This window comes from Bubalus kerabau, chromosome 16 (genome assembly GCF_029407905.1).
Source record: "Bubalus kerabau isolate K-KA32 ecotype Philippines breed swamp buffalo chromosome 16, PCC_UOA_SB_1v2, whole genome shotgun sequence".
NCBI classification, from domain to species: Eukaryota; Metazoa; Chordata; class Mammalia; order Artiodactyla; family Bovidae; genus Bubalus; species Bubalus kerabau.
This window is the reverse complement of record NC_073639.1, coordinates 57,879,463-57,901,321: the sequence shown is the minus strand read 5'-3', so window position 1 is coordinate 57,901,321 and position 21,859 is coordinate 57,879,463. Positions and strand designations below refer to the sequence as shown.

General features: G+C 42.5%; 1 protein-coding gene across 1 annotated transcript; it reads left to right on the top strand.

Moving 5' to 3' along the window:
- Positions 1-520: 520 nt before the first annotated feature.
- RNF34 (ring finger protein 34) lies at positions 521-21,347 on the top strand. Its single transcript, XM_055550458.1, has 6 exons — positions 521-678; positions 12,877-13,095; positions 16,105-16,512; positions 18,005-18,106; positions 18,363-18,564; positions 20,409-21,347. Exons 1-6 carry the CDS (start codon positions 673-675, stop codon positions 20,597-20,599), a joined length of 1,128 nt encoding a protein of 375 aa, XP_055406433.1. The 5' UTR covers positions 521-672; the 3' UTR covers positions 20,600-21,347.
- The last annotated feature ends 512 nt before the right edge of the window (positions 21,348-21,859 follow it).

The window sequence follows — 21,859 nt, the reverse complement described above, 5'->3', positions numbered from 1 at the left end:
TGTTTTCAATAAAACCTTGTTTTTTAAAGCCAAGTCCTTACGTGAGCATTTGCCACTGCTCAGTGGACGCTTCAGAGAGGAGACCTGAGGTCATTACCGAGTGTGAGAGGCTTGACCGTCTGGAGAGGAAATCCGAGGCCCTGTTTTGACCGTTATTATAACAAAAACCTTCCAACCAAACCGGCTTTTTCAAATTTACCACGCCCCTTACCGCCCTCACTTCCCAGAGAACTTGACCACCCAGCCTTAAACCCAAATCTCTGCCCCACAGACTCTTCAGGGGACGCTGACTCCGATTTCAGCGACCCAATGAAGAAAACCTCTGGGAGTGTGCCTACCAGCCCCCCTCCAGACCCGCCCATCTCTGCCTGCGGCGGAATGGATTCTTCCTTAGCCTACCGGGCAGCGCTAGAGGCCCCGCCCCACTCCCACCCCACTCCCGCCCCTTTATTGGCTTTGCGGACCGGCCTCCGGAGTGTCGGCTTCGGATTGGCAGACTCGGCCGCCACTCGGGGCGCGCAGCGGGCGTGACCACGCCCCTTACGTCTGGACGCTGGGTCGCCTAGAAAGGGCCCGTAATCACCGCCCAGAAGGGAGGAGGGCGGTTGTGCTAGAAGCTGCTATGGTGCTGAGTTCCCTGGCAGAGCCGACCCAGACGCGGCGGTCGCGGCCATGAAGGTGAGGGGCCGATGGGGCCGGGCAGTCCCTCCTCGTGTCTCTTATTTGGCCAGGGCGCCTGAAGCGTCTTCTTTTTCGCCTCAGCTGTTACCCCGCCGGCACCACGGAGAGCTCCGCGGAGACCTGGGGCGGCTGGGAGGGGGGAACACCCCGACCGGCGTCTGGGGCCCTGACCCGCAGGGTGGATGTCCTGGGCTGTCGGCCGTTCCCAATTACCACAGCGCTTCGGACAGCGAGGCCGAGGCCGGGGGAGAGGCCGGGCGCCCCCGACCCTCATGCTTGGTGGGCCCCTCTCGGCGCCGGGCCCTGTCCGCGTCCTTGGGGGCCGGAGGCAGACCCACTGGTGCTTACCTCACCCTCTGTGCCTTTGCCCACACCGTGCCCTCTCCCGTCCCGAGTCCTTGAACTAACCCAAATGCCGGGAGCACCACGGGACTGTCGCAGGACGGCAACTACAGGACGAAGGGAAAAGGAGTGGTGCGGAGAGTCGTAAAGGCTCGGGCTAGGCTCCCTGTTAGAAATGCCTCAGGGCGGGGATCCCAGCCTGAAGGATCTGTTTACAGGCTTAACACTGGGGCCGTGACCTAGAGCGCTATCAAACCCAATGTGTCTCCGTCGCCGCTAGGTACGCAGCAAGTAATTTGACAGCTTGAGTCTTCAAGGTGGGTGTGAGAGCGTGGGAGCATCACTGAGTGAGAAGTTTAGGGGAAGGCGGGGAGATTCTGGCCCACTTTTCGGAACTGATTCTCTCAACTCGATCGCTGAGAATTCTGAAGAACTCTGGGTAACAACAATCAATTCAAGTATTGATTCAAACCAAGTGGGATGAGTCATAAGATGATACTCTTTCAGACCTAGATGGTTTTTTTAAGTTCCGTGAAGAGGTGTGATTGACAGTGGGTTAAGAAAAATAAGAGAGTGAACCACTAGCTTAAAACGCTACTTTCACAAAGCCCCAAGGAAATATTTTGTTGAGCATTTCCCATATGTTAGCTAAGAGGGATATTTCATGCATAGAAGTAATTCACAATATAATCCCATCCTTTGGGAGTTTGCCAACCAAAAGAGAAGAGACATTCTCAAGAGACCACATTCTGAGGGAGAGTTTGATGTAAGGTATCAAAAATGCAAAACCCTCAGGAGCAAGAAAGAATTTTTTCTGGCTATAGAAAGCAAGGAAGATTTTTGGAATAGGTAACTTCTGAACTGGATGTTAAGTATGAGTATATTCAAAGAGCTTATTTTTAACTTCCCATTTCAGCTATAAAATATTTCAACTTTGAATTTACCTATTAAAATATCTAAAACTAGCTTTCTTTGCTGAAAACCATCATCTTGCCGTATTTTATTAATAAGATCCAAAAAACAAAGCAGGAATCTTTATACTAACTCCTCAAAGAATGTTAGTATCTTTATTAGTATTAAATTTGTGACCTACCAAGAAACAAGGTGTCAAAGGAGAGAATGAGGGGCAAGTCCAGTGTTGAAATCTTTTCAGCAGTGTTTTTGAATTTAGGTGGAAGATGCTGCTTTCTGAGTTGAAGTTTTAAAAACCAAATTGAATGGGATTTGAAAATGTAAAAAGACATATATATTGTGAAACAAAGTACAAACCTAATAGACCAGCCTGAACAAGACAATTATGAAGATTCTGTTTTCCATTTAAATTTCTGTGAAAATTGGATTCATAAAATTTAGGATTTGAGCTGTTTATTAACTTTGTTTCTCATTAGGATTAATTAGGTGGTGTCATCTATAGATTTCTGGGCAGGGTCATTGATTCCTGATGTCATGAAATTCTAACATGAATGTTCATCAAAGCAAGTACTTTTTTGATTGGAATTAAAATTAATTTAAAAGTCAAGCAATCAGATAAATACATCTTCACACAAACCCAGGATAGGAGCTGGTTTTAGTATATGTATAAAATGGGTATTACTTTCTTCCTTTAATTTTTTTTGGGGGAGTCTAGAAAATGTTGTTTTGAAATAGGTTTATGTCTCAAAGATTCTGTACTGTTTTACCTTAGAGTAGCATCTAATTAACTTCCTATAAGGGATTTTAAGAAAATACAAATTATTGTTGTATGTTCAGTTCAGTCACTCAGTTGTGTCCGACTTTTTGCGACCCCATGGGCTGCAGCATGCCAGGCTTCCTTGTCCATCACCACCTCCCAGAGCTTGCTCAAACTCATGTCCATTGAGTTGGTGATACTATCCAACCATCTCATCCTCTGTCATCCCCTTCTCCTACCTTCAGTCTTTCACAGCATCAGGGTCTTTTCATCAGGTGGCCAAAGTATTGGAGCTTCAACATCAATCTTAACAATGACTATTAAGGACTAATTTCCTTTAGGATTGACTGGTTTGATCTCCTTGCAGTCCAAGGGACTCTCAAGAGTCTTCTCCAACACCACAGTTCAAAAGCATCAATTCTTCGGTGCTCAGCCTTCTTCACGGTCCAACTCTCACATCCATCCATGACCACTGGAAAAACCATAGCCTTGACTAGACAGACCTTTGTTGGCAAAGTAATGTCTCTGCTTTTCAATATGCTATCTAGGTTGGTCATAAGTTTCCTTCCAAGGAGTAAGTGTCTTTTAATTTCATGGCTGCAGTCACCATCTGCAGTGATTTTGGAGCCCAAAACAATAAAGTCTCTCACTGTTTCCATTGTTTCCCCATCTATTTGCCATGAAGTTATGGGCCCAAATGCCATGATCTTAGTTTTTTGACTGTTGAGTTTTAAACTGGCTTTTTCACTCTCCTCTTTCACTTTCATCAAGAGGCTCTTTAATTCCTCTTTGCTTTCTGCCATAAGGGTGGTGTCATCTGCATATCTAAGGTTACTGATATTTTTCCCTGCAATCTTGATTTCAGCTTGTGGTTCATCCAGCCTGGCATTTCTCATGATATACTCTGCATGTAAGTTAAATAAGCAAGGTGACAGTATACAGCCTTAACATACTCCTTTCCCAGTTTGGAACCAGTCCGTTCTTTCATTTCTCGTTCTAACTGTTGCTTCTTGACCTGCATACAGATTTCTCAGGAGGCAGGGAAGGTGGTCTGGTATTCCCATCTCTTTAAGAATTTTCCATAGTTTCTTGTGACCCACCCAGTCAAAGGCTTTGGCGTAGTCAGTGAAGCAGAAATAGATGTTTTTCTGGAATTCTCTTGCTTTTTCTATGATCCAACAGATGTTGGCAATTTGATCTCTGGTTCCTCTGCCTTTTCTAAATCCAGCTTGAACATCTGGAAGTTCTCGGTTCACGTACTGTTGAAGCCTAGCTTGGAGCATTTTGAGCATTGCTTTGCTCGTGTGTGTCTTATGTTAGTTTGATTTAATCCTCCTTCCTGTTTTTCCATATTTATATTGATTTCCCCCTTAATTGTACTAATAATTGTTACAAATTCAAATGAGACATCAAGAAGAAAGTAATCTGTTTAATGTAATTTCTTTTTTTCCTTCTCTTTGCCCTGAAAGGTAGGGGAGTGGTGCTAAGGGTTAAGTATACTGTTTAAAAAAGAAAACCCAAACAGGAAGAAGACAACATTTATGATCTCCAGAACACGTTATTGTAAAAATCAATCAATTTGGCCAAATGTCTTGCATAAAAATACACATTTTTAAGACCAGCATTTGTTTTTGCAGCCTGCTTAATGTTCAAATGGTATGAGAGAGAGAACTTAGGATGCAGAGTTTCCTCCTTTGTGATATACGGTCTAATACTTGGTCATTAAGGTAGCAGAGTTGCTGGCGTATTATATTTCAGTTGAAGCACCAGTTTCTGTAAGAAATCCTTTGACATTTTAAGAAACTGTGTTCCTCCAGTGGCTCTAAATAGGGTAAAGGTTTTTGCTTATTATCTTAACAGTTTCTTTTGGTTTACTTTAAGTTCTATAGGGAAGTTTAACCTCATTAAAATTAAAACTGTGAAACTTATTATTTTGTATCATGGGTACTGAGATTTGAAACACCTTTTCTTATTGTTTAACACAAGGACATTGAGTTTCAGCAAACTGAAGGTTGTTCAGAGTTTAAAGACAGAGTTTTTGATGATTGACTTCTCTGAAGAAGCTTCCACTAGTGGAAGAACTGAATTCCTGCCTGGTCCTTATAACTTCTTACAGCATCCAAAAAAACTAATGTTTCTGAAATGGGAACTTTTAGGTTTATCCTTAACTGTGTAAATTATTACCACATTTAGAGTGAAAGCAAGCAATGCTTAGGAGGTGGCTTCATGATCACCTAGTTTAGTCAAAAGCAAATGATTTAGACTGTGATCATTTAGATTATTTAGCTTTCCTTGTAGCTCAGCTGATAAATAATCCACTTGCAATGCAGGAGACCCTGGTTTGATTCCTGGGTCAGGAAGATTCCCCCTGGAAAAGGGATTGGCTACCCACTCCAATATTCTTGGGCTTTCCTGGTAGCTCAGATGGTAAAGAATCTGTCTGCAATGTGGGAGACCTGGGTTTGATCCCTGGGTTGGGAAGATCCCCTGGAGGAGGGCATGGCAACCCACTCCAGTATTCTTGCCTGGAGAATCCCATGGACAGAGGAGCCTGGCAGGCTACAGTCCATGGGGTTGCAAAGAGTCACACAGGACTGAGCAAGTAAGCACAGCACCTATGATCATTTAGTTTTTTGCTGTTTTAAAACCCATTAACTTCCCCTGCTTCCTGATTTAGCATTCATGGAAGTCAGTATAGCTTTTCTTATTCCGCATTCTAGTTTGCCTGGCTACTATTACATTTGGTGGACCCATTAAAAGGAATCACATCCTGATATAGTCAACCCACTCCAGTGTTCTTGCCTGGAGAATCCCAGGGACGGGGGAGCCTGGTGGGCTGCCGTCTCTGGGGTCGCACAGAGTTGGACATGACTGAAGCGACTTAGCAGCAGCAGCAGCAGAAGAGGATTCAAAGTTTATGGTAAACTTTTTGTTGATTCTCTCAGTTGAGCATTTTAGAAGTCTCCCCTGCCCTCAACCCCTAGCTATTCTAAAAAACACATTAGAACACACACACACACGACAGCTGAACCTTGAGTCACTGAATACACACAAAATACACACACAGACTCAGGCAACAGCTGAACCTTGAGCCACTCAAAAACTCTGGCACTGTGCCAGAAAGAAGGCTGAGCTATTGCTCTCCCAAAGAAACAACAGGTAAAATGATGATTCAGAATGGGCCTCTATTGAGACTCTGACTGAGGAACACCAGAGAGTGCTTATAAAGTTGGTGGTCTGGTACTGTTGTGGAAATAAGTGTCACAGCACTGGAAACTGTTAGTCCCACTCCTGCAAATTGTCTAGGTTTGTGAATAACGGTCCCTGCCCCTCCTCTGTACTACTCTGGAGGAGGGGGACTTTCCTCTTTATTCTCTAGGAAGAAACAACACAGGAGGAACACTTTCAGCCTTTCTGCTGCCAGAAAGTAAAGAGAAACTTCTGTGTTGGTGATCTTAACAAAGGAGCTAAACATGCTTGACTCAGTACTTTCCTGGGACCTTCTCAGATCTCACTTCCTTTGGTTGGGATGACACTCTGGTTAGCTGGCTGGTAGGCTGCTGTTGGCCAGCCGTGTAGGTAGTTGGGTGACATGTTATCAAGACCAGTTGGCTGCAGAGCTAAAGTCACGTTCTCCTTTTGGTGTTACCAGTAAAAAAGCAAATACTAAATTTCTATTTGTTTTATCTCTTTACTCAGTTTTAGAATGGGAGTGACCAAAAAAAAAAAAAAAAGTGTTATTGGCTCCCTAAGATCTTGGTGCACTGGCTTTGGGGAAAAAAAAAAATAAGAGCTGGCATTGGAAACCAGAATAACATGAAGAGATCTAGGTGTCTGAGGCAGTTCAGATAGGAAACTTGAGAACTTAATTTCTTACTGTGGGTCATGTAAGTTTTTAATATGATATCTGGTTCTTAACTGATGCCAGGCAGGCCCTGGCTCTGTGGCTAATCTGTTCAGAAATAATTTTAGTCTAACAGGATGTGTAGGAAAGGGACTAGGTTTATCAAGAAAGTCATTTATTTTCAGTAGTCATTGATGGTTAGAAAATCAGCTGCAAACAGCTAAATTCCCTGAGCTAGGAGCAACCCACTCCAGTGTTCTTGCCTGGAGAATCCCAGGGATGGGGGAGCCTGGTGGGCTGCCGTCTATGGGGTCGCAGAGAGTCGGACACAACTGAAGCGACTTAGCAGCAGCAGCAGGAGTTTTGTGCCAGACATAAGTAGATGGTTGCCTTATTCAGTTATTCTCTATGTTGTTTTTGAACTATATTCATGGCCAAGAGAGGAAATGTCACCATCTTTACAGATTATTGTTCCTTCTAACCTCTTGGGTTCACGTGATTTAGTCTGTTGAGTCCTGCTGTCAACCGTGGTCCCAAGTGAGGTTTAGAATTGATAGTCACATATACCCAGATCATAGCTTTAGTTTTCAGAGATCCAGACTTTGTCTTTTTTCATGGAAGGGTAGTAGGGTTTTTTTGTTTTTGTTTTTGTTTTAACAAAGTAAGCAGCTGAAAGATGGGTGGTGACCTATATTTAGGTGACACACCTCTTTGTAACTGAGGCATAGCAACAACTCGAATTTACTGCAAATCCAAAAACCAAAGAGCCCTGCCTTGTGTACTGTCTGCCTAGAAATTGTGTTTGCTCAGAATATTCAGAAGAAAGTAGAATCGTTTGGAAAATATGCTTCAATCTTACTATCAAAAGATGAGCAGAATGTGAATAAAAGCAAAATAAGAGAATGCAGGTCGATTAAACTGGTAGAAGATCTTAGAAGATAGGAAAACAGAATTGGAAAGAAATGAAGTTGGGTCCCTAAAGCTCTTCAAGGGAGGGTGCAAGAAAGGGGGCTTTTTGGTTATGACTCCCCTAGATTCGGTAACTGGACTGCAAGAAAATGTAACAGAGTCAGAGAGTCAAAAGCTCAGAGAATAAATTCGTGTTCCCTTACCTGCCCCCTTCCCAAGAACACACATTCAACTCAGTTGTTGGGAAAATCCTCTCTCAAATTGTTCCTGAATTGCTTTTGGAGATTCTGTCTGTCACTTGAAAAATGGAACTGTTATGTGTGTGTGTTGTGTACTCAGTCGTGTCTGACTCTGCGACCCCATGGACCCCGCCAGGCTTCACTATACAAGTATTCTGCAGACAAGAGTACTGGAGTGGGTTGCCATTTCCTCCTCCAGGGAATCTTCCCCACCCAGGGATCGAATTCCCATCTCTTGTGTCTCCTGCGTTGGCAGGCAGATTCTTCCCTGCACCATCTGAAGCCCTGGAACTGTAATATCAAGTAGTAACAGAAGTTTGGATAGATTTGAAAGGGAAAGATTAGTATAGGACACTTCAAGTACTATTAACTGAATGGCAAGGTAACAGTTGTTAGGGAGGGATCCTTGTGCCCGGAGGGAACATACAGAAGAAATGTAAGCAATTAGGACTTTAAGGGAAAGTGCTAGAAGATGAAACATACTAATGGACGTCAGGGAGATGGAGCCGAAGCCTGGAAGCTTCATCTTTTGCGTGGATCCTTCAACTTAGACGTGAAGAACAACAAAAATAGTATGCGCAATGGCTGTTTTTGATGGACGCAGAAATCACTCTTTCTCCCAATATTGGAGATTGCACACAAGAAAAGGTGTAGAGGAATAAGTTAGAAAATAAGAAATTTGGGCCAAAAAACAAAGAACAAATAAAATGAAGGACGGCATCAAATTTCAGCCTAAGTTCCAGGCTAATAACGTGTGGTAAAGGAGAGGGACTAATTTAAGAATCAGAGTAAATTGTTGAAAACTCAAGCTGAGCCTTTCTGAAAGAATGAGGGGAAACCATGGAGGGAAAGGAAAAACTGAAAGCATATCCCACTACTTGGGGCCTGGGGATGGGACATGGGGTGGGGAGTATACATAGGTCGTGAGGAGCATGTGATGGAGGTGTTGGTCCTAGAACTCTAGAGGCACAGGCTTCAGAAGTAACTGCAGCCCCTTCCACTTTGGAATCTCTGAGTGATTCTCCAGCTGAAATGATGGAGGCAGGAAGGAGAAATCTAGACTCAGCAGGTGTTAACCACTTAACCTCGACTGTACGTGCACATCACATGGGGAATTTTTTTTATAGTTGACTTTTTTCTCTTTATTAAAAAATTTTTTAATTGGAGAATAATTGCTTTACAGTGCTGTGGTAGTCTCTGTCATACATCAACATGAATCAGTCATATATGTCCCCCCCCTTATGAGCCTCCCCCACCCCGTATTCCATATTCCACCCCTCCACATAGGGAATTTTTTTTTTTTTTTTTTTTTTTAGTTATGATGCCCAGACTAGTTAAATCAGAATCTTGGGGCTCAGCATTTTTTACGGCTCTCCTGGCCAGTCCAACTGCTGTCTTAAGGGCAGTTTCGCTGGCCTAGGCCGCTCCTTAGTGACAGGCAGTGACAGCAGCCCCTGTAGTACAGGACTAAAAATAACCTGCTCCAAAGACGTGGGGGAGGTTGAATCACTAAAGAGATCACTTTCATTTCAGCACTGGGGTGCCAGAAAACAGCCTTAAAGGGGGAATAGAAATGAAGTTTTTAAGATATGCTGGATGGTAAAGAAAGATACCTGGAATAAAACTGGTACCTGGGCTTCCGCTCTTTCAAATTTCTGCACTATCTTGAGAAAGGCTGGAGTGTCGCCAGTGCTCCTGCCAGAGGGTGACTGCGCACAGGTAGATTTACCCTTTAGCGGGATGTGAGGAATATCTTCTTATTGGGAGATTATTCTCATTTTGGGAGATTTTGTTCAAAATTGAGTTCACAGATCTAAGGAAGCGGAAACAGAATTTCGGTGTTTCAGATTTTTCTTTTTTTTCCCCTCTGATATGGTCTTTGGCTGATCTGTAACAAATATGTTATAGCAACACATTTTTGCCTGGGACAGTGCTCTGGGAGTTGGCTTGGGCTTTGTGTTTTAATTTTTATTTTATAATGAAATAACTGAAAGATAGAAGCATTCTTTCCACTATTTTCCCTTCTGGGGAATGAAGAGGAAATTCTCTCCCCTTTATAGAAACGAGAGGAATTGGATGAAATTGTTACCTTCCAATATTTATGTCTACACAGAGATTGTTGTTTTCCCAAAAACAAATTCTTCTATTCCCTTCATCAGAACCGTGTATATTTTCAACCTAGAATTTTAATGGTTGTACTTATTAACATGGTTTGAAAATTTGTATCCTTCCTTTACTCTCATTGTAAAAGTGTTTCAGGACAGAAAGAACAAAATGTGCAACAGAGCTACTTTTAAAAAGGGAGTATCATTCATTTTTTTGGCCTGCAAGGTCAGAATTTTTTCCATCTTTATTACTCTTTCTTAACAAGACACAATTTGAACTTTTTAGGTAGCACAAAAAAGTTGATTACATTGCCTTTTAAAAGAAGTATCATAATGAAGAAGTATCATAATGAAACCTTTTACAGAGTTATTTATCAATTAGTCATGGTGATGCAACCATATGCTGTGGAGGAAAGTTCTGTTCATGAGGAATTTTCACTGGAGTTGAGACAATATCACCCAGGAATTAAAAGGGTGCTTCTGATGCTGGGAGGGATTGGGGGCAGGAGGAGAAGGGGACGACAGAGGATGAGATGGCTGGACGGCATCACTGACTCGATGGACGTGAGTCTGAGTGAACTCCGGGAGTTGGTGATGGACAGGGAGGCCTGGCGTGCTGCAATTCATGGGGTCGCAAAGAGTCTGACACGACTGAGTGAACTGAACTGAACTGAACAACAATTTAATCATTTAGAAGCTCAGTCAGCAGGAAGCCAAAGCTTCTCAAAACCATACTTCTTTAAACTCTTGGAATGAAAAAAGTTTCTCCTGGTGGTACTTTCTGTAGTTGAGGTATTCCCCCCAAAATATTACGTGCAAATTGAATATTTTGAAAACGTTCCCAGTTGTTTTAAGAGCTCACTGTTTAAAGCACTGCGAATGAATCCTTTACTAAAAAAACACTCACTTTAAATGGACTGTTAGTAAATCTGGATTTTTATGCTTTTATGTTTAAACAAATCATGGCTCTAGGGTCTGAGGGTATGTATTTATTTAAAGGTATGAACTATTAATTATAACTTAACCTGACTTTAAAGGTATCACTGTTTCTTGAGAATTACAGGGTTTGAAGCCATGTAACACTTAAGTCAGTGACCCTGATGCTTCAGACTGTTTGAACCTTGTATTGTGGGTTCGTGTTTCTTTACCTTCTCTTTTCCCGGTATTTAACATAGCATACTGCTTCTGGGGGGCTTCTCAAGTGGCGCTAGTGGTGGAAACCTGCCTGCCAATACAGGAGGCGGTTCAGTCCCTGGGTCAGGAAGATCCCCCGGAGAAGGGAATGGCAACCCATTCCAGTATTCTTGCCTGGAGAATCCCAAGGACTGGCAGGGTACAGTCCATGGGGTCACAAAGAGCCAGACACAGCTAACACTTGAGCTCACACACACACTACTATCTGGGTAGTAGCAAGAATGGCGTGATCCTTCTATAACATTCCAAGTAATCTTTTAAGATTGTTTATAAAAAAAGTTTTTTAAGAGCTCACTGGACAAACAGTGAATGTTTGACAGTTAGATAATGAAGAGAACAGTGTACTGTTGTCGTGTTTTGCCCTTTTAACTAGTAAGACCTCACCTACCTGGAATTCCATTACTTATCATAGTATCTAGAGTCTAGAATGTGCTTAAGAATCAGGACAAGGGGCAAGAGCTCACTGGTTCCAAACACTGTAGCTTTTTGTTTTTAGCATGGGAAAATGCCTAAAGCCCTCACTGAAAAAATATTTTTATATACACTCCTAACAAGCTTGGTTATCAGGTTTCTGAGTACAGTAAAAAAAAAAGAAGTTGCTAGAGGTAGCTATAGTGATAGCAGTGATGATTCACAGAAAGAGAAGAAATGGGAGAAAACATAAAAGGCAGCATATTAGTTTCAAGCCACTCAGTGGTATAGCAAATAGCCCTTAGACCTCATAACGTCATTAGGGTTATCAAGTCATCAAAAATTGTGTTCAGTATTCTGTTTGCTTATAAAAAGTTTCCTTAATTTTAAATTAATATATATATTCTTTTAAAAAATATTTATTTATTTGGCTGTGTTTGGTCCTGGTTGTAATAAGTGGGATGTTCATTGCGGCATCCTGGCTTTCTAGTTGTGACGTGCAGGCTCTGGAGAACTCTGTGACGGGCTTCGTTGGCCCGTGTCATGTGGGATCTTAGTTCCCCAACAAGGGATCAAACCTGCGTCCCCTGCACTGCAGGGTAGATTCTTAACCATTGGACCACCATGGAAGTCCCTAATATTTTCTTTATAAAGATTTGGAAAGCAGGGGAAAACTCCAGAAAACAAATTATATGAGATCTACATGAAAACCTAGAGAGCGCCTCAGGTGGCATTTTGATGTTTTCCCAGTCATTTTAAAAAAACCAAAAAAGTATTCATATGCCATAGTTTATTATGTCCAGTTACAAATGAGAGGACTGAAGTTTCTATTTTGAATTTATATTCTTTCTGCTAAATGATAGGAAAAACTGCTTCAGCCTATAGAACAGTGCTATCTGTAGTCACCAGTCTTTAAGGTTGCCAGGTAGAATACAAGACACTTAATTAAATTTGAATTTTAGATAAAGAACAATTTGGGGGGATAAGCATAAACCCAAAATATCACACAGTAGGTACTTTTATCCAGTCTTTTTTTTTTTCTGTGTTGTATGCACATACATCTCTAAGCATTTATGTGTGGGTTTTTTTTTTTTTTAATGAAATTGGGTTCATGTTGTATCTTCTCCTTTAGTTAACAGTGTATCATGAGTATCCCCAAAGCCAAATATTCTTTGTAAATACCAGAATATTACCCACTGTCAAATAGCTTAAAATTTTGATGCTAAAAAGATAATCTAGATGGGACTTCCTTGGTGATCCAGTAATTAAGACTCCATGCTTCCACTGCAGGAGGTACCAGTTCAATCCCTGGTCAGGGAAGTAGAATCCCATAGGCCAGGCAGTGTGGCCAAAAAAAAACCCCTCACAATCTCAAAATTATTTAGGGCAAACATGCTTCTGCAGAATGGCATTCCTTAAGAATCCCAGAGAGCCCAGGTTCCACTCAGCTTTAAACTGATGCCTGTTTTTGTTCCTTTTCAGGCGGGTGCTACATCTATGTGGGCTTCGTGCTGTGGGCTACTGAACGAAGTCATGGGGACTGGAGCTGTCAGGGGCCAGCAATCTGGATTTGCAGGAGGCACTGGTCCATTCAGATTTACACCAAATTCTGATTTTTCTGCTTACCCACCAGCATCTGCAGAAGGGCCTAATATAGTTTGCAAAGCCTGTGGACTTTCATTTTCAGTCTTTAGAAAGAAGGTGAGTTGCATGAAATGTTATATATTAAAAACTTACGTGTCAGAATTCTCAACTGTATGTTATTTTGAATACTTTCTTCATTTCTTCTTATACATGTCAAAAACTTAGTCCTAATAACCATTTCCCATTTGGAAAAGTACTAAGTTGAAGGGGCTGTGTATCATTGTCAGTTTTTCTGACTAGACACTATTATTCCTTTAACGATGCTCAGCCATCCTTTCTCCTGGACTCTGACTTTGTTTATCCACTTTGATTCTTCCTAATGCTGCTTATATTCTGAAGCAAAAGATTTAATTAGTCAACAGTCTGTTCAGAGATGATTTATTATAGCTCTGACCTCAAATTTCAAAAAATGTGTCCCTACCCATATGAACTCAAGTGAAGAATTGAGTATATTAATATTGGCTATTGTTTAAAGAGTCATCATACCACACTTGGGCTAAAACAGTTATTTTTTTTTAGGACAGAAGGTCATTCTTTCTGAGAACCATCATATTGTTAGGTCATCTCCCAGTCAGTTCAGTCCTTTAAAATACTTAAGGAACAAGGTGTTAGCAAGGGTTGGTATTCCTAACCCCAAGCGGAAATGACCACATCTTAGTATCTTTAAGCTTTGCTCATGGAATGGCTTTGATTGTGATTTAAGGTTCTGCAAAGAATAGCAAGGAGAGATAAGAAAGCCTTCCTCAGCGATCAGTGCAAAAAATAGAGGAAAACAACAGAATGGGAAAGACTAGAGATCTCTTCAAGAAAATTAGAGATACCAAGGGAACATTTCATGCAAAGATGGGCTCGATACAGGACAGAAATGGTATGGACCTAACAGAAGCAGAAGATATTAAGAAGAGTTGGCAAGAATACACAGAAGAACTGTACAAAAAAGATCTTCATGACCCAGATGATCATAATGGTGTGATCACTCACCTAGAGCCAGACATCCTGGAATGTGAAGTCAAGTGGGCCTTAAAAAGCATCACTACGAACAAAGCTAGTGGAGGTGATGGAATTCCAGTTGAGCTATTTCAAATCCTGAAAGATGATGCTGTGAAAGTGCTGCACTCAATATGCCAGCAAATGTGGAAAACTCAGCAGTGGCCACAGGACTGGAAAAGGTCAGTTTTCATTCCAATCCCAAAGAAAGGCAATGCCAAAGAATGCTCAAACTACCACACAATTGCACCCATCTCACACTCTAGTAAAGTAATGCTCAAAATTCTCCAAGCCAGGCTTCAGCAATATGTGAACCGTGAACTTCCTGATGTTCAGGCTGGTTTTAGAAAAGGCAGAGGAACCAGAGATCAAATTGCCAACATCCACTGGATCATGGAAAAACCAAGAGTTCCAGAAAAACATCTATTTCTGCTTTATTGACTATGCCAAAGCCTTTGACTGTGTGAATCACAATCAACTGTAGAAAATTCTGGGATGGGAAAACCAGACCACCTGACCTGCCTCTTGAGAAACCTGTATGCAGGTCAGGAAGCAACAGTTAGAACTGGACATGGAACAACAGACTAGTTCCAAATAGGAAAAGGAGTACGTCAAGGCTGTATATTGTCACCCTGCTTATTTAACTTCTGTGCAGAGTACATCATGAGAAACGCTGTTGGAAGAAGCACAAGCTGGAATGAAGATTGCTGGGAGAAATATCAATAACCTCAGATATGCAGATGATACCACCCTTATGGCAGAAAGTGAAGAGGAACTAAAAAGCCTCTTGATGAAAGTGAAAGAGGAGAGTGAAAAAGTTGGCTTAAAGCTCAACATTCAGAAAGCTAAGATCATGGCATCTGGTCCCATCGCTTCATGGCAGATAGATGGGGAAACAGTGGAAACAGTGTCAGACTTTATTTTGGGGGGGCTCCAAAATCACTGCAGATGGTGATTGCAACCATGAAATTAAAAGACGCTTGCTCCTTGGAAGGAAAGTTACGACCAACTTAGATAGCATATTGAAAAGGAGAGATACTACTTTGCCAATAAAGGTCCATCTAGTCAAGGCTATGGTTTTTCCTGTGGTCATGTATGGATGTGAGAGTTGGACTGTGAAGAAAGCTGAGTGCCAAAGAATTGATGCTTTTGAACTGTGGTGTTGGAGAAGACTCTTGAGAGTCCCTTGGACTGCAAGGAGATCCAACCAGTCCATCCTAAAGGAGATCAGTCCTGGGTGTTCATTGGAGGGACTGATGCTAAAGCTGAAACTCCAGTATTTTGGCCACCTCATGCGAAGAGTTGACTCATTGGAAAAGACCCTGATGCTGGGAGGGATTGGGGGCAGGAGGAAAACGGGACGACAGAGGATGAGATGGCTGGATGGCATCACCAACTCGATGGACATGAGTTTGAGTGAACTCTGGGAGTTGGTGATGGATAGGGAGGCCTGGCGTGCTGCAATTCATGGGGTCGCAGAGTCAGACACGACTGAGCGAATGAACTGAACTGAGAGTACAGATACTGTAAAGTGGTGTCCTCTGTTTGCTTGGCTTGATGTTGAGAGATCAGTTAGTTGTCTTTCTCTTTTCCTCTCTGTTAGGCTTTCCCCTTTTCTCTTTACTTATTTTTTATTTTATATTGGATATAGTTGATTAACAGCGTTGTGTTTGTTTCACGTGTACAGCCCCTCTTCTCTTTAAACCAGGAAATTTTCACAGGAAAAGAGCAGGAAGAGAGTTTGTGCTTGTGCTTTTCTGCTCCATGTGGTTCAAGTCAGCTCTGCTTTGCTAATTACATGTTTGCACCCATGGGTGGAAAAGGTTTTAATTCATTAACACAATAGTATATATTTTTTAAAGGGCTATATTTGTACTTCGGTGAATCCAGACTGCCTCAGCAATGACTGTTTTGATTTTCACAGCTTTGAGAACACGAAACGCCCATGGATCTGGTGCCATAGGGGGCTTCATAAAAACTAAAATTTAATTTTAATAGAAGACAAAAGGAAAACTAGGGCTTTTGCAGTGGTTTATGTCTGGCTGTCATTAAATGCTTCTTTTCTCTCTGTCTCTTCAGCATGTATGTTGTGACTGCAAGAAAGATTTTTGCTCCGTGTGTTCAGTCTTACAAGAAAATCTCCGTAGATGTTCCACTTGTCAGTTATTACAAGAGACGGCCTTTCAGCGCCCTCAGTTAATGCGACTGAAAGTGAAGGATCTCCGACAGTATCTCATCCTTCGAAACATACCGACCGATACCTGTCGGGAGAAAGAAGACTTGGTGGACCTGGTCCTGTGCCACCATCGGCTGGGCTCTGAGGACGACTTGGACACGAGCAGTCTCAATTCCTCAAGGTCCCAGACTTCTAGCTTTTTTACACACTCATTTTTTTCAAACTATACAGCCCCGTCTGCTACCGCATCTTCGTTTCAGGGAGAGCTTATGGGTGGAGACCGGACCTTAGGATCTGGAGCACTGGCACAGGTATGAGGGTGCAGTTACCCCAAGGGCCTGGCACATCGTCCACTCTTGGCCAGTGTGGTGGGGCCTTCAGGGCTGATGGCTCCTTGCTGAGCAGAGGTTCCACGCTTTGCTGAACTCTGCACCTGCTGGCTCACCTAGTGTGAAGCTCTGCACTTGGGTGCTGTACAAAGGGTCTGAAAAGAGCTCATCAGTCTCTTGACCTTAGTTATCCCAGTTTCCTTAAATCCTACAGTTAAATACTAACTGTTGAAATAATGGCCGTGAAACGTAGCACATAAATGTTTATAGGATGTGAACATTTTTACTGTTTGTGTTTACTATTAAAACTAGTAAAAATGTTTACTAATTGTGTGTCAGTGACCATGGAAACTATAAGGTTACCTAATGCCCAGTTGTCTTGCTACAGTAAAGTTGTGCTCATCTAGATATTGGGAAAGAGCCATCTGAATTAGCAACAGGATACGGTTATTTAGTCATTTCAAAGAAATGCCAGTGCAGAATGTTGTCCCAGTGACGTCCTTGGGCATTCTGATGGAATTACATGCAAGGGCTTGTAATTAATACCCAATTTGTAAATATGAATGATTCTAAAATGCTTAAAGAATTGTTTTGAACATTTATCTCCGAGTTTAATTTTCTCCTCTGAGGAAAGAGGTTAGAAGCAGAGGGAAATGTGGTCTAGTTGCTTTCTAAATAGTCATAAATTAAATAAGCCCAAGCTAGGCATTTTATTGTTTTGTCAAATGACAGCTGGCACAATTGTGATGCAAACACAAAGCACATATGTCTGACCTTCGTGTCACTTTGGGGTATATGACACCACTCAGGAGGTGTGGGTTTTGGGTATTACAATATGGTACTTGTGAACTACTAGGATAGAATACTTGAAATTGGAAATTGACATAGGCTTTCTGTTCTCCCTAAAGAAAAAAGTATCTGATGGTTGAGGAACTTCTAAAAACTAGAACTAGCATCCACCATCAGTGAATTATTCTAGAAAGCTTTGCTTGGAATTAGAATGGCTAAGTATGAGATAGTAAGACTGAGATCTTTGAAATCAAATAGCCCTGACACTAGGGCTGATCTTAAAGCTTTAGTTTCTACCTGTATCTTAGAGGCTCCAGTTAAACTAGCCATGTGCGGGTCCTTTATCAGGACACAGTGCAATTTCATACACTATTGGCTTTGGTATCCTGTGATGGGCCCTTCTTAACTCCTTGGGGAGTTAATATTTCTGGTTAGACTTTTACAGATTCACACTCTTATAGGAATTTGACTTGTGAGATAACTACGGAAGGTTAGTTGTTTAGAGAATCATGTGGGGCCCAACTCTTTGGGAGGGGCAGCGGCTCTCAGGACCCTGGGAAGGTGTGGAGTATACCAGGTGTTGGGGTCATTCTTAGGGAGGATGGCTGGAAGGGTTTTCTCCAGTGATAAATACGGGTTGATATTGCTAGGAAAAGTCCTGGCCTAATATCCATTATGTGTGTAGGAGCCCAGTGAAATAGCTTCAGCAAACACAGAAGACGATGAAGATGATGATGACGACGACGACGATGACGACGATGATGATGAAGAAAACTTGGAGGAGCGGGTGAGACTGCCTGTGTAATTTGATTTTCCTGACATGTCTTCACCCTGGTAGGGAAAATACCCATGTGGACTTCCGCTAGATTAGCATAGGTTGTTGCTTCAAGTTTGAACGCAGCACAGCATATAAGACACAAGGACTCGTGAGAAGTCTGGGTCGAATCTCCAGGACCAGTGATGCCCGTAGGGCGAATGTGGTATGCTGTTTTCCTTGCTGAATTTGCAGGAACAGAGGTAATGGATGCACTTTGTGATTTCAGACGCCTGGCCTCGCCAAGAAGAGAGTGAGAGCTTCTCTGTCCGACCTGTCAAGCCTTGAGGACGTGGAGGGGATGAGCGTGCGCCAGCTGAAGGAGATCCTGGCTCGGAATTTCGTCAACTATTCTGGCTGCTGTGAAAAATGGGAGCTAGTAGAGAAAGTAAACCGGTTATACAAAGAGAATGAAGAAAACCAAAAGTCATGTAGGTTTATTTTTCCTTTTTTTTTGTCCTTAGAGTAGCCTTCTTTAGGCTTTTTAAAACTGGGCTGTCTCTGTCACAATGAAGCCCAATTTATTTTTGAGAAAACTGTCCTTTGATTGAGTGTGAATTAGTCATATGAAGCTGTTTATAGATCTTTTAAGCAGTAGGTTCATTATGTAATGTTGGCTTTGAGATCACCATTGCTTCACCATTGCTGGTGAGTCAGGTAATCATTTGTTCAGTTTGTTTTTTCTTTCCATAATTTGTTAGAACGCTAATGAAATTCCTTGGATCTATAAAAAGGCTTCTTTTCTCACTTACCTGTCTTGCAAGCTGGTACTTAGGATTTAAAAGCTATAATTGAGATCATCAGTGAGGAAAAAAACTCCCTAGAGCCAAGATATTAAGTAGTTCTTAGCATCAGTATTAGTAGGTTTCTGTGTAAGTCATGAAAAGCTGAGGTTAAGAACTTCTAAACTACATACTGATGGAGCGTGGAGCAGAAATCCTCAGCCAGTAAAGGGTCAGGGCCACAGAGCATTTATAGGCAAGAGAAAAGAATTCAGTGGTGTTCAGACTGACAAATATTATGTTCTAATCTCAAAAACAGTCTTCCTATTAACTTTTATCATCTTGAATTTTTTTCTCTAAAAGCTGGTTATAACACAGGGTTGGTTGATAAACAGGTCTATGCCCAGAATATGCAGAAAGCCTTTTGAAACACCTGTTTCTAAGATGATGCCACAACAGTAGACACAGGCATCTTAGTCACTGGAGCCTTTAGAGGCTCATGTGTCATCTTATTCCATGCATGCTTTCTACCCACTTTCCAGTAATGGTGTGGGCCGAGAACTAGGACCTCAAAAATCTCTTGACATGGTAGTGTTTATTTCTCTTAAATCCAGAGACTACTGGCCCTTTGAGCTTAGATTCCTGCTCGGTTTTTCTGACCTTCTTCATGATTCCCATTGAGTCCTTCTGTGACCTGTAGAAGGGGAAACCTCACCATCCAAAGCTTTGTGGCCAAATCTCAGGCTGTCATGAACTTTTTAAACTCATTCCACACCTTTCTTGTTCAGAACCAGAAGGTGCCTTTTGGGTAGACAGACCCCAACAGTACTATCATAGCCAGAAACAGATGAATTTCAAGATGCTTCCAAGCCTCAGGGGGTGCCTTCCCCCAACAGCAGGCAACTTGATGTTGATGCTTTAATAAACTTTCCTCACGCTCCTCCTCCAGAGATGAGGCTCTGGAGTCTGTGACTTTCCCAAGGCCACATAGTTGGGCTGGAAATTCCAATCATGTTCTGACTCTGAGGCTCCTCTATCAGCCAGCCTGGGGTTTCTTCATTTTTATTTACAGAAGCAAACCATCATTATCACAAAAATCTTGTATTATGTACAGATATAAAATAGAATCGGGGGTCCCCAGGTGGCTCAGTGGTAAAGAATCTGCCTGCTAATGTAGGAGACACTAGTTTGATTCCTGGGTCGGGAAGATCCCCTGGAGGAGGAAGTGGCAACCAACTCCAGTATTCTTGCCTGGAGAATCCCTCGGATAGAGGAACTTGGTGGGGTACAGTCCTCGGGGTCACAAAAGAGTCAGTTACAATTTAGCAGCTAAACAGCAACATAAAACAGAATTAACATTTGCTAGGCACATCATCCCTGGCCCTCAGCTTAGCATTTCTCATTTATTCTTCACACAACCCTACGAGGCGTCCTTATTGTCATTTCTAGGGGAAGGAAGCGAGGTACAGAGAAGTGGGGACTGCTTCTCACAGTGGGGTCACTGGGTCCCTCCGTGGCTGTGCCCGCCACCCCAGTCCTCTGTTGCCTTTCAGATGGTGAGCGGCTGCAGCTGCAGGACGAGGAGGACGACAGCCTGTGCCGAATCTGCATGGACGCCGTCATCGACTGTGTCTTGCTCGAGTGTGGGCACATGGTCACCTGCACCAAGTGCGGCAAGCGCATGAGCGAGTGTCCCATCTGCCGGCAGTACGTGGTGCGTGCTGTGCATGTGTTCAAGTCCTGAAGCCCAGCCTCCCGTGCTGAGCTCGATCCTAGACATTTCCGTGCACAGAGGGGACTGGAAACTTCCTGTTCGAAAGCTGAAGCTATTTTTTAAAAATTATTTTCACTCCTAACTGGGGACGGGAAAGATTCATCCTGAGTTGCGGCCACACTGGTCCATGCCGTATGCCCGTCAGCCTGAGCACGGGCTCAGTTTCCCAGGTTCTGCTGGGCTCCCTCACAACGCCTCTGATCACTCCTCGCTCAAGTGGACTGCTTATGGCATCAGCTACTGCTCTCTTTGCAGGACATTTCTCTTGTTCTCTTGTTTCTCCTTCGTCCTATTTTTAACTCAGATGTTTGAAACTTCTGTTCTCTTTGGATGAGATCACTGTCTGCAAATGGCTGACATGGTACACACTGAGCAGTGGCACCTCTGAATGTTCATTTTATTAGTCATGTATATTTTAAATGCTACTATTTGATGAATGTAAGTTTCCACATTGTTGCTCTTTCTGTGTTTCAACATCATTGGGAACAACTGACATTCTATAGTCAACTGCCAGGGCCTTAGACTAAACATGTCCATTTTTGTTCAGGTACAGCTTTTTCTAGCAAGGGCTGCATCTAGCTTCCTTCATTAGAGAAGTGTGTGTTGAATTCTTTATTAACGTGTAATCAGTTTACACTGTTTTGTATAGTGAAAGTGTATTTTCAGTGCTACCCACTAGCTAATTTGAACTTTAGGAATAAAATTAGATTTTAAGAAATGTTTTTATGGACACTTTTCCTGGTCAGTTCCTAATTCACTTGGGTGCAGCAGGAATGGGTGTCCACACCTGGTCCCAGCACCTCCTTCAGGAGAGCAAGGAGCACCTTCAAAGACGTTGCCCCCATCTACCCTTGGCTGCTGACTTAATGGTAAGTTTAACTACATTTTCACCGTTTACCGTGACCAGGTGTTGTGCCAGGTGCTTTGTGGTTATCTCCAAATATATATTACCTCATGTCACAGATGGGGAACTCAAGTCTCTGAGAAATTAAAAATCTTGTCTAAAGTCTGTTAAAAAGTCACCACAAGGAATTCCCTGGAGTTCCGGTGGTTAAGACTCTGTGCTCTCATTGCCAAGGATTGGGTTCAATTCCTGATCAGGGAGCTAAGATCCTGTGAGTCATATGGTGAGGCCAAAGAAAAAGTTTTTTAATAAAATAAGCCCCCACCTCAGAATTTGAACCTAGCTCTAATGTTTTTTCTTAACTCCTCTAATACCTGAGATGATAA

Excerpts from the sequence above, each read along its gene's own strand:
- RNF34 (XM_055550458.1), top strand. Across the intron at positions 18,107-18,362 it reads AAGAAAACTTGGAGGAGCGG|ACGCCTGGCCTCGCCAAGAA; the intron begins GTGAGACTGCCT and ends TTGTGATTTCAG. Across the intron at positions 18,565-20,408 it reads TGAAGAAAACCAAAAGTCAT|ATGGTGAGCGGCTGCAGCTG; the intron begins GTAGGTTTATTT and ends GTTGCCTTTCAG.